This window comes from Dermochelys coriacea, chromosome 14 (assembly GCF_009764565.3).
Source record: "Dermochelys coriacea isolate rDerCor1 chromosome 14, rDerCor1.pri.v4, whole genome shotgun sequence".
Classification (NCBI taxonomy): Eukaryota; Metazoa; Chordata; order Testudines; family Dermochelyidae; genus Dermochelys; species Dermochelys coriacea.
The window spans coordinates 13,127,406-13,139,760 of NC_050081.1; the positions used below are offsets into that span (position 1 = coordinate 13,127,406).

At 37.6% G+C, this 12,355-nt stretch overlaps 1 protein-coding gene across 20 annotated transcripts in view; it reads left to right on the forward strand.

The window, feature by feature from the left end:
* Window positions 1–12,355, forward strand: part of SPAG9 (sperm associated antigen 9) — a 101,400-nt gene that overhangs the window by 54,109 nt on the left and 34,936 nt on the right. For 12 of the 20 annotated variants that reach the window (XM_038370567.2, XM_038370571.2, XM_043497592.1 and 9 more), the window contains 6 exons: window positions 3,881–4,091; window positions 4,885–4,984; window positions 6,038–6,159; window positions 10,505–10,562; window positions 11,992–12,144; window positions 12,230–12,281. In XM_038370567.2, coding sequence (XP_038226495.1) covers window positions 3,881–4,091; window positions 4,885–4,984; window positions 6,038–6,159; window positions 10,505–10,562; window positions 11,992–12,144; window positions 12,230–12,281 — 696 coding nt within the window. Of the gene's footprint in view, window positions 1–3,880; window positions 4,092–4,884; window positions 4,985–6,037; window positions 6,160–8,638; window positions 8,651–10,504; window positions 10,563–11,991; window positions 12,145–12,229; window positions 12,282–12,355 lie in introns of all 20 variants that reach the window. The other 8 variants (XM_043497590.1, XM_043497593.1, XM_043497591.1 and 5 more) reach the window with 1 other exon arrangement.

The following is a 12,355-nucleotide window of genomic DNA, read 5'->3' on the forward strand; positions in this document are numbered from 1 at the left end:
CTGAAATGGTGCCAAGACGCGTTGCCGTTTCTCGGCGGCAGGGTGTCTGGCACCCGCCACAGTCTTCTGGGAATAGCAATATGCTATTCCCACTGAAAGGTTGGGAACCACTGGGGTAGAGTTTGTCCACAATGGACAGATAAACTATTAATTTGAACCCATTCGGGGCTAGTCTATATATACATGTAATGACTTGTGGGTATTGTGACACAGTTGACCTCCAGCTATGCCACTTTGTTCCAACTCAGCTGTAACAAAGTTAAAATGACCAATTTAAAAAGGAAATTAACACAATACAGTCTTTGGAACTCATTGCCACAAGAAATGGAGGCAAAAAACAATGACATGTATGGTTAATGAAACTATCTGCAATTACATTACTTAAATATTATAGGGATATTGATCCTCTTGCTTCATGACGTAAGGTAGTCACTGACTGCCTGGAGTTAGGAGGAAATATTTTCCTGGTGCATGATACTGCATTAATTGCCCATCATGGAGAACTTGTCTTTTTCTGAAGTATCCGGTACTGGCAACAGTGCGAGATGGAATACTAGAATAGATTTGACCATTTGTCGAATTTGCTACAATGTGGCAATTCTTATCTTCCTGGATCACAGTGACTGTTTCATAAACTGGGAAGATCAATCGTGATAGAGAGGCACTCTTGACATGGAAGATGGCAGCCTTGTGGAGTTAATTATTTTAAATTCAGTGTGTGTTGCTTTTTTCAGAGCCAGCTCCATTTTTATATCAAAATTGTGTGGTTCAACTTCAGAAATATCACTAGGGTTTACCTTTAGGTGATGTCTTCAGGGGTGATGGGGATAGTAGGTACTTTATATTATAATTCTCAGGGACAATGTGCATATGTACATAGGTATTAAAGTATATATTTTAAACATACTCAGTGGAATCCCCCTCACACCATTTGTAGGCCACTTTTCTTAGATTGTCATCTCTTTTACCGGAGAATGTTGTCGTATGTATTTTTACAGTGCTTAGCAAAATGGAGCCACAATCCTGAGCAGGGCTTTTTGGTGCAGCTGTAATAAAAATCTGTAATCGTAATAAGATCTGGATTCTGAGTTTAACTATTAGCTGTGATCCAGAATGTGCTTTAAAAGAAAGGGGAGGTTGTTGATCACCTAGTTAACCTCTTGGAGACTACAAAGAATTACAGTTGAGTCCATGTCTGAAGGAAAATCAAACATTTCTGCAGTGTGAATACGCAAAGGGTTTTCAGCTACATTTAAAGTATCACCTTATTTGTGTATATTATGTGTTTTTTGTGCAATTACCTTATTTCTGTTTTCATATAACTTTTTTCATTTTGAATAATTCTGCATATAAATAGTCGGTATATTACACCAGTTTTCCTCTTCAGTTTATTTCATATATTGTAGTGACAACAGAATAAAATTCAGAATAAATGTCTGAACACTCTAGCAGTAATGTATTTCAGCAGTAAATTCACATGCAGTCAGTCACTCTGAATAGAAAGTGAATTGGATTGACATGCCAAACAATGGATGTTACATGAAGTATTGGTACAGAAAATTAAATGGCGATGGGAAGAATGCTCAGGTTTTTTGCGATTACAACACTGTTTATTGTTTTGCATTAAAGCCTCCTCACCATCTCTCCTCCATCCCTCCCAAGGTCTTTTTTCAAAATGCAGCTACATGTTCTGCTTGCTATCATATTTGGCTTTCCATCTTGTAACTAGTGAGTAAGAGATCAAACAAAACAAAAAACCACTAGTTTAAATTTCCTATATATGTACAGTGCCCATCTACTTTTTAGAAGCTATACAGATATTTTTTTTGAGGATCCTGTGCAATTTGTATAATTTAATGTTCAAAAACTAGTAACATTTTCCTCTGTTTTTGTAATTTTCCTTAAGTATGTAAACTGGGTAAGTGACATATACTGAGCACTGCCGAGATTCTGGTATCATTGAAAAATACTGTATCCTAAGTGTGTAATATTTTGTTTTTCAAGAGTGCTGCTTTGTTTGACTGTCTTCCTCTCCCTCAATTCCCTCAGCAGTAAAATTCCCATGTAAGCAGCAATATTCACATTGTTTGGCTTCTCCCTATTTTAATGATAATTTAAAAATCTCATCTTGCAAAAAATTACAAATATGAATATTAAAACTGGAATCCCAATTAAACTTCCTTTGCGTGTTAAGAATGGGTGAAAATTTTTTGGTAGTGCTGCATGTCCATTTATATATGCTCATTTTTATTTGCTGCTTAATTAAATAATCATTTAATATAATCCAATTCCATTTCTCCTCAATGTGTTCTTTTAAAAAAGGGACACTAGAGATACAGATTTAGGCCAGTGAATTTGTGCCTCATAAAATGTAAACTTTGTTTCAACCTTGACTTTGTTTTTGGTGTCTTGATCTAAAACCATTTCCAAGGTCAAATCTGTGTTTTGCTTTTAGGCATATTTCCTATGTTGTTTTAAATAGCTTGCTTGCAGCTATTTGATTCTTCCAGTTTTGTTTTGGAAGGCCTTGGAAAGGTTAAACTGTAATCTCTAAATCAATGTACTTTTTATACGCATCAATCTCAAGATGTTTTATCTTTAGACTCAGTGTAAAAAGCCTTAGAATTGTCATTTTGGCTCTTGCTATATCAGCACTAGACTGCCCCAAGGTCCCTTTTGGCACTGTTTGGAGAAGTTAATTGCAACCCCCTTTGACTAAGTCCTCATTCTTGCCTCTCTCAGGTTAGAAATTGGTTTATGGCTTAGACAAAAACCTAGGAAATATTCCCAATTCAAATTGTCAAAGTTCCCCATAGGTTGAATAAAAGCAAATATTCTTGGCCTAGTAAAGAAAATAAAGCATGATATAAAGTAAGTTGGGTAAATGAAGTATCTCATCTCTGGCTCCAAATCCTACAGGATATTGTTGTAGAAAACTGAACACTTAGTCTGTTTGGTGACTCGACTCAATCTGGGTGCCTTTCTGTGTGTTCAGAATCTGTATGTCTAGCAGGCAGTTTCCGAAGAGTGTCTGCCCTGAGAATTATGGGGAAATTAGCAGGGGAATGGTAGTGTATACTAGTGATGGATAACCTTACCATTGTTGTGTAGAGCTGTTCTGGACAGGATCCAGAAGTGCTAGTTATTCTTAGCACTGGTAGAGCTGCACTGGAGTTGTAACAGTGGGAGGTTTCCCTAAAGTTCTCAATGTAGACAAGGCTTCAACATGCCTTTTTTATTGGGGAAGTCCTATAACAAAGTAGTCCTTTTTACTCTGCCAGGTAGGATTTAGCCACCTTAGTACACTACTGTGTGGGGACTTAATTGATAAATGAAAACGCAATAATATAAATGATTGATTTCATGCAACCAGCTTGACCAGATTAGTTTTCATATCAAACTGATTTCCTTTCCTTAGACATATTAATATTAATTTTTGTGTGGCTTAATGTTCAGTGATCACTATTGTAAATTAGGGTGTTACCCATTTTCATCGATGCTTTTTTTTGAAGTGGTACACGCAGTTTGTTGTCTAAGGAGGCTTAAATAAAGTTCCATTCATACTGTTGATTGTCTTCAGTACCTTTTTGGAGATTATTTCTTGACCATGCAAGGCAAGTTGTTTTTAGCATTCTGCTTATTAAAGCATATAAATCATAACCCTAAATATTAAAATCACCGAGATGTATCTAATGGTTCAAATTCATATGAGAGTCCGCATATTCTACCACATCTAAATTAGCGCTTTAACTTGAATGGAATTAACATAGTGAGCATGGGAAATAAGTTTGTGCACTAATGCTTTTTCTTCATTTGGAATCCTCCTTGTGTAAACTAATGCCTGTGACAATTGTGTAAACGATAAAACTTTAAATTTTAGGATGAACTTTCTGATATTAGTCAAGCAGACTCAAAATCTACTACCCCAGCATCAACAGCTGCTTCAGATGTGCCTGTGTTATCTGCTGAAACTCCCCTGAAAGAGGATAATGAAGGGCCTGCAAAGAGTGCAGATGCACTGAACAACAAATCAGATGTAAGCAAGCACATTGAAGTGCAGGTAGCTCAAGAAACAAGAACTGTGTCAATCGGTAAGCTGCTGTAACAGTTCAGGCGTGTGATGTGCTTGATATGCAATTCAATGCAATGCAGTACAAAGTCAGTCTATGGTGCCTGGAGGGAAAGAAGTATTTGTGTTCATACTTTTGGGAATGCAGAGTACTGGTGATGTTGAAATGAGGATCACTGCTTACTACTTGGGCTGTTCACACCTTATTTTCCATGGAATGTGAAGTATATCTATGTATTAATTACATTCCAGGGTTATTTAAAAAAAAAAACTAGGAAGAGACTAAATGAGCTAATTCCATCTCCCTTCATGATTTTCCCTTACAATATATTTTGACCTCTTTGTTCTGTCTGGTTTTAAATATTTGAGGTAATGGGTTTTCCACCACTTTCTTTGGGAGACTATTGCATGGTCTAAGGCCTTGTCTTTGCAATATGAATTTTTTACTTATTGCTAATGCGTTGTAACTGAAGCAGTACTCAACCTGATTTAGCAGCAAGCAGAGCCAAGTACTGTGTTCAGCACCATTTCAGAAAGAACCTGAAATCCAGGCCTTGTAAAATTGAATTTTAAATTAAAGTGAAATAGAATTAGTTCATTAGTCCTTTCATTTTAATGAATGACATCACTTTTTAAACATGTGAGGCCAGTATAGAATTACCACTATATGAACTCAAGTTCTGTACAATTTAGAGGCTTGGCCACAATATATGAAATTTGTCAGGAGGACCCCTGCATGTGACTCTCTTTAAGCCAATAACGTACAGAACTTTTCTTGTATGTGACTAATATTACTTCCCCACCTCCACCCCCAGGTGCTAATGAAAATGAAGAGAAGTCTGAAGTTCAAGCAATTATCGAGTCCACTCCAGAGCTGGATATGGATAAAGACCTCAGTGGATATAAAGGTTCAAGGTAAATTGTATACTGTGACTTGAGTACACAGATTAGGGTTTCAAAAGGTAACGCAGTTATTCATTTTGAACTTTTGGAGTTTTAACAGATTGAGAGCACATGTTGCACAATCAGTTCCCATGACCTCTTTTTTTTTTTTCTTCCCTGAAGAATTCTACTTATAACAGCAAGTTTTGTTTTTATTGCTTGCACCCCTCAATCCTGAGCCCTGAGCCCCCCTGCTATCATGCGCTAAAAGTTCCATAGTATGCTTACTTCAGAGAGTACTAAGTTTTTGTGGACAAGCTCTTAGTCTCGTAAGCCACTTAGGCACCGTAAAGGGGTTTTCTCACTGCATGAGCACTTCCTTGTGGTCAAGTGTAGTGTAGCAGCTGTTCTCCCCCTATGGTACCACCTGCTGAGGTTGCTCTGTCGGTGCTGTTGTCTTATTGCAACTTGGCCCTCTGGCCAGGTCATGCTTTAGTCCACCACTTCCAGGGTAACTCTCTCCAGCCCAGCTATGGTCTAGTGACCTTGCAGCAGGTCTTCTGTCTGTCCCTGGGTTCCATGGTCCTTACATCCCTTATCTCTGGGGGTTACACACTACCTTCCTTTGTGGCTGGTAGGGGAATCCAGGCCCCCTCTTTACTCTTGGTTGTAGTCCAGGGACCCTGTAGCTGGCAGCCAAGATCTACTCCCTCAGATTCCTTGCTGCCACCGTGGGCTGCTTTCTGGGGGATAGAAAAGGCAGGGAGTGACTGCAGACTCTGTCCCTGCAGCCCACTTCCTGCTACAAACTGTCTCTCCCAGGTGCTGCCATGTATGTTAATGGGTCTCTCTGGCTCACATTATCCCCTACAGGGCCTGTGTGGGGTACACGCCTCCAACATGGGTACTTAAGAAATGTCCAGCAAGGTTTTGAGTTCATTTCTGTGTTAATGAATGAGCTATAAGCCAAACCATAGAGCAGCCATCTAAAATCACATTTTTCCTTTGCTGTACAACTGTGTGAAATGTTTGACTGCTAGTTGGTTCCATTTTCTAACTTCTAAAAATTTCAATTCTGCTGCTTAGCACTCCTACCAAAGGTATAGAGAACAAAGCATTTGATCGTAATACAGAATCTCTCTTTGAAGAGCTGTCTTCTGCTGGCTCTGGCCTAATTGGAGATGTGGATGAAGGAGCAGATTTATTGGGTAAGACAAGTTAGTTGAAGAAATTATGATGCTAGTGTTTTTATAGCATATTTCTGGTAGTTGCAGCTCCCTTTAAATATATTTCCTGAAATATACACTGATTCATTGGATTAAGTTCCTATTTCAGTGGCCTTGAAAGGGTATTAAAGTTCAGTTAAGTTAGTAGAATAAATGTGTGTGCCATTTCCTGGTTAGGTTTCTTTAAGTGTGAAATTTTTTCTTGTTCAAGTGACTTTTGTCAGCATCAAGAAAGGAAAAAGAACACTGGAATCAGTCTGTCCACTTTTTGCTAAACCTCTACTGCCCTATCCAGCTTCTGTTGTGATGCCTAATTTTTTTGTGGAGACAGATTCTATTTTCATTGAGGTCCTGAGTCAAGATTACACATGTTTCAGAGTAGCAGCCGTGTTAGTCTGTTATCTTAAAAAGAAAAGGAGTACTTGTGGCACCTTAGAGACTAACAAATTTATTAGAGCATAAGCTTTCGTGAGCTACAGCTCACTTCATCCGATGAAGCTTATGCTCTAATAAATTTGTTAGTCTCTAAGGTGCCACAAGTACTCCTTTTCTTTTTAAGATTACACATGTAATAGTAAACTTGGTGACTGTTCAAACCCTGATTCACTTCACTTAGGATACATCTTCTAGTCACTGCTGCCTGAATAAGGCTCCATTTTCCTGTACTGATAAATGAAACCATCTCATAGTTCAATGTGAATTTTCTGTGGTATAGCACTTTTTAAAAGCACACATTTTAAAATTCAGCCTTTCATAAATTCTTTCAAGTGCTTGGTATTTGAATTGCTCTGTATATGGTATGACACAAGAATGTGTCTACTGCCTCATATATTTAGGATATGTTTCTTACAAAGCAATTCTTTCTCAGTTTTGGACAATCAAATTAACATTGCTTAAAACCTTTTGGATAACAAATTGGCCTCACTGTGCTTTTTATATTATTCATAGTTGGAATTTTGCCTATGAAAGAGATTGTGTATTGCTGTTACATTGTGAAACAAGTTGGTGGTGTTTGAGAACCAAACCATTTAGAAACACTTTAGCATCCCCCAATATTTAACAAAAAGCAACAACTCAGTAATGATATCTGTGCCATGAAACTTTTGCTGTGGCAAAACTGAGCCATTTTTCAGCGTCCACACTTTATTTTATTGAATAGATGGCAGTAGATAGAACGTATCTTAGGGCTTGTCTTCACTAAATCAGCGCCGCTGCAGTGTGTTTGGTGAAGAGACACTGGCGACGGGAGAGCACTCCCTTGTCAACGTAATTATTCACTGTCAATGAGAGGCGGAAGCTATGTCAGCAGGAGAATGTCTCCTGCCAACATAGCGCAGTGTAGAGAGCATTTTAAGTCTATGTAAATTGTTGCTCGGGGTGGTTTTTTCATTTCCCTGAGCAATGTAAATTACATCGACCTTAAGCAGTAGTGTAGACAAGCTCTTAGAAGCAGCTGATTTTTGAGTCTGAAAATGAGCTGTGTAGAAAGCATTAAGAGCAGTCCGACTCTCAAACTTCTTATCTTAGGAGGCATGGTGTAGAATTTGCAAGAACCAAACATGTATTTTTGTATAGTCTGAATTTCTGGTGATTCATATTGTGCACTTCCCTGAGTATTTCTTGTTTAGTGGGAAAAACTGGATACGGAGTTGCACTGGAACTGATTTCATTTTGAATAGGCAGCAGCAATGCAAGTTGTACCTATTGTTAGCTGCCATTGTCCCTCGTCTGGAAAGAACACCACTAGGGGGAAAAATAGTTCTGTTATTTTCCTCATACTCTGGACTTCCTTGCTGAGACCACAAGCAATGGTGGTAACTGTGGTTCTTTTCTGTGGTCATCTCTTCCTAATTTTGGTAGGCATCCATCACTCACTTCACATGTCCTCATACAGTGGTAATTTTTAGTTGCTACTAACATTCTACATTCAAAAATGGGTCCTTGAGATCAAGTTTCATAGCCCATTAGCAGCAATTTTTAGTGCCTACTCCTAGTAGTAGATCTTACATAATAGTTATTTAAATCTGTCAGACTTCTCCCCGTATTGGGCACCCCGTTTTCCTTGAGCAAAAATTAAAACCCTTTTTAGTCTTCTCATTATTTAGGCAACGTTTATTTTATTACTTATGTTTAGAGAACAATTCTTTTACTAAGTCTATTCCTATAATATATGCAATTAGGCTTCTCATGTGTTATGTGGAAATGTGTTGACCTACTAACTTGATATGATCATATTGGTGGTTTCATTTATGTAGCATTACAGCACATGGATATTTGTCTCGGAAGCATACATTTTCATAACTGTTGCATCACACACAAGCCACATCTATTTACAGTGTATTGAGTGTGTTTTTAGTGGATTATTCCATTCTAAATTTAATGTTAGTATTGAGTTTCTAGTTCTATAAAACCTAGTTAATCAGGATTCTATAATCTGTTTTCTCTTGGGCTGCATACCCAGGGGAATATTCTGGTGTGTATGCTTTTAAATACTTTGAAAACTACTGCTTCTACAGTTAGGCATTCTTGGCTGCTGCTTTCATATAATACATTATCTGCATTTTTTCTGCTTGGAAACATTTTTTTTTGCCCTTGCTTTCCAGCTGTGATTTATCCACATTCTTGACAATGTAGGGATCCCAACAGTTGTTTGCATTTAGTGCAAATCATCCTAGGTACCCTTTTAAAATTGCTTTTTTTATTATTAAACTGAATTATGTATGAAAAATTAAGCTGTTCTTCAAACAAGCAAAACCTCCTGATTGCAATCCTTGGTTTTCTACAACTGTTGGCAAAGTGAAAATAGCTGTGATAAAATAATTTGTATATTATAAAGGTAACTTACTACTTTCAATCTAAAGTCCAGTGAGCTCTATGAGAGACCTGGTGTTTCTCTTTTAGGGGAATATGATGCACTAATCACTCACAAGATTAAATAAATTTCAACTTGCATGCCTATTTTAAATGTTACTTTTTACTATTAAGATTTGTTCATTTTTAATTTTTTTTTCTTTTTGCTTTATCAAATATTTTGGAAGATATTACTGTGTTTAGGGAACTTGTTAAAACCAGACGTGCACACTGCTCTTTCAATGAGGGTAATTCCTTAAGATTTTTTATTTTGCTGTGTAATGCTAACCTCTGATTGGCATAATTGCTCCTATTATCAGTGTGTACATAATGCTGAGCTGGTTGTCTTGAAAATAACCTGCTGAACAAGACTTACAACTATTATTGCTGTTTCATTTTAAAAATTAAAACAGTACTTAAAATTCTACAGTAGATTCTACTTAAAATATAATATAAGCATGCAGACAGTAATGTATAGGAACTTCCTAGAAATAAGAATGAACCTTATGGATGCATAAAACAATTGAAAGCATTTAAACTCAAAACTTGGAATTTTTTTCAGAATCTACTGTTTCATCTAAATTTTGCATTGATTGATTTAGCACTTGTTCCAAATACCATGCTTCTAAATCGTGTCACAGAAGAAAAGATTACCTTTTAGTTCATTATAAAGCTTTGTTTATGCCTGGCTAACTCATTTGGTGATGCTCATTTATTTTACTGTCTGTCTTGCATATCAATCTGCTTCAAATGATAGAACATTTCATTTCATATTTTCGGTGCTGGCTTTTTTTAACTTACTCTTACAGCTTACAAATCTCTTGATTTGTTATTGCTTTTCGCTCATACTACTCCTTACATTAAATGTTTCTTCTTGTTTTTGCTGTACATGGAATGCATGGGCTATAAAGACCGTAAATTCTTTGGTAAGGTACCATCTGCTTTGGGGAGATCTTCAAGGCTTTCACACTATCTCTGAGCTTTCTTGTTCAGCATATCCTGTGTGTATTAAAAATGCATATTTTGAACATAAAATATACTCTGTACCCTCTTTTGTAGAATGCTTCGTTGAATGTGCGCATTGTAAATGGTTAAAAAAAAATTGTCCATGAATGACATAGATGCTATATTTGACCTAGTAGTACTTTAACCTTTATATAAAGCCTGCAATTCATTTGGGGGAAAAAACCAGCGGAGACGCTTTGTTGGTCATTAGCCAGAACTGTCTTTGGGCATCACCTGGGGAAGGATGAAAGCAAAGCTAAGTAGAGAAGGAAGGGACAAAAAGCTTTAGATATTTGCTCAGTGTGAGTATTTACTTTGCTTCTGTGAGGTGCTTATATATTCATCTAGTTAGGAAGATAAAGACAAAATGTAGATTAACTATATTTAAATAAAATATTTGAATTTGATTTCTCTGTTGTAAAAATATCCATTCTTTTTTCTGAAATCCATTCACTTACTCTCCCTTGGAAAGGAATGGGTCGTGAAGTTGAAAATCTTATTCTGGAGAACACCCAGCTATTGGAGACTAAGTAAGTGTCAAACTGTAGCTTTTAATTGGGGAATACTTCCTGCCTACTCCCTCTGCTCTCACTCTTTTTATCATTTTCCAAAATGGATTGTGCCATATGGGATCACTGACAAATGGTGACACTTTTACTTTAGCATTAAATGGTATATATTAGTATTCAGAGTTATCCGCAATTATGTGTACTATGTCTGGCTCTTTGAATGAAGCACAATGTATTTGATTTTTGTCTAGAATGTCACTTCAATCTACTAATTATACTTTTGCTTGGTAGACTTGTATTGCACTCTGCCAGTGTCCTCCATTCCTGTTAGTATGCAGAGTATTTAAAATACAAAAACTTTAATTGGAGAGCAAGAAATCTTGTCCTTTTCAGTAATCTACTAGCTTCCAAGAGCAAAACAAGAACAGTGTGCAGTGCCAGCTTTCTAATCCTTGAAAACTGAACACCCTTGCCTTGTCCCTGAGGCCCTTCTCCCCTGGTCACTCTCTCTCTCTATACCTGCTTCTGTCGCTTGCCCCCCATCCCCTGGGACTCGCCTGTCACCTGCAGAGCCGGGCTGGGAGGAGCTGACATGGAGCCTGCCTGCATGTCCAATCAGGGCTCGGCAGGGGCATGGAGCGGGGATGGGGAGCAAGGGGCTAGGAAGGGGAAATCGGGACACAGTGGAGCAGAGGGGGTCCCCAGAGCGAGGCACTGGCAAGGGGAAATTGGGGCACAGCAGGGCGGGGGGGGGGGACAGATAGGTCACCCCTGCCCTCCATGCACAGCACTGATACCTACTTTGGAGTCCAGGCTGTGTGGTGGGAAGAGCAGCAGCTGCTAACAAACCTACTTTGTAGGTTTTCTTGGCAGAGTATGTGTGGCTTTGCTGATATTCTTTCTTTTAGGAATTTTCAGGGCGAAGAGGTACAGTGTAAATAAAGGTATTTTAAAAAAAATATTTTAGCCCTAGGAACCTGGCCAGTCTGTTCTCTAATACAATAGTGCCACTTGGCTACTGTAACTTCCATTACAAGCATGACTGTTGTCAAGTATTTTTATTTTTCTGCCTGTTTTGACAAGTTGCTGATAATGTGTTCCAATTCGGAATTGAAACCAGCTATAGGAATGTATTCGCTATGTAGATTATTTGAATTTGAACTTTAATTTCATTTGGATATTTTTATTTCCATGTTTTTAGCAGCTTTAGAGAGAAGATGGTAACACGTGAAGTCACCTGTTCACAACATGGTGGTGGTGTTGCATGTCATGTACTTTTTAAGCTTGTTTTAGAAAGTTTAGAAACTTCTAGTTGCTGCATAAAACATGATATATTTATTTGGAGATTTCCCAAGTATAGGAACTAAATTATGCTAGTGTTACAAAGCTATGTGCTGTTAGGTTTCAGTGGAGTTGTTATAAAAATGCATTCCAAATGTTTGTTGCATAGAAATGCGCTGAATGTGGTAAAGAATGATTTGATAGCAAAAGTGGATGAACTGACCTGTGAGAAGGATGTACTGCATGGAGAACTAGAAGCTGTAAAACAAGCCAAGCAGAAGCTTGAAGAGAAGAACAAGGAATTAGAAGAAGAGCTTAGAAAGTGAGTGTTTAGTACTGTCCTCATGAAAGTTTAGAAACATCTGCTAAAAATTCTTTTAGTTATCTCATCTTTTTTTTTTCTTTAGAGCTCGTGCAGAAGCAGAGGAAGCAAGACAAAAAGCGAAAGAGGATGATGATGTAGGTATATATTTAACACTAAGTTTGTGTCATGTCCTTTTCTAATATTCCATCTTACTGGTTTAATTCTATGG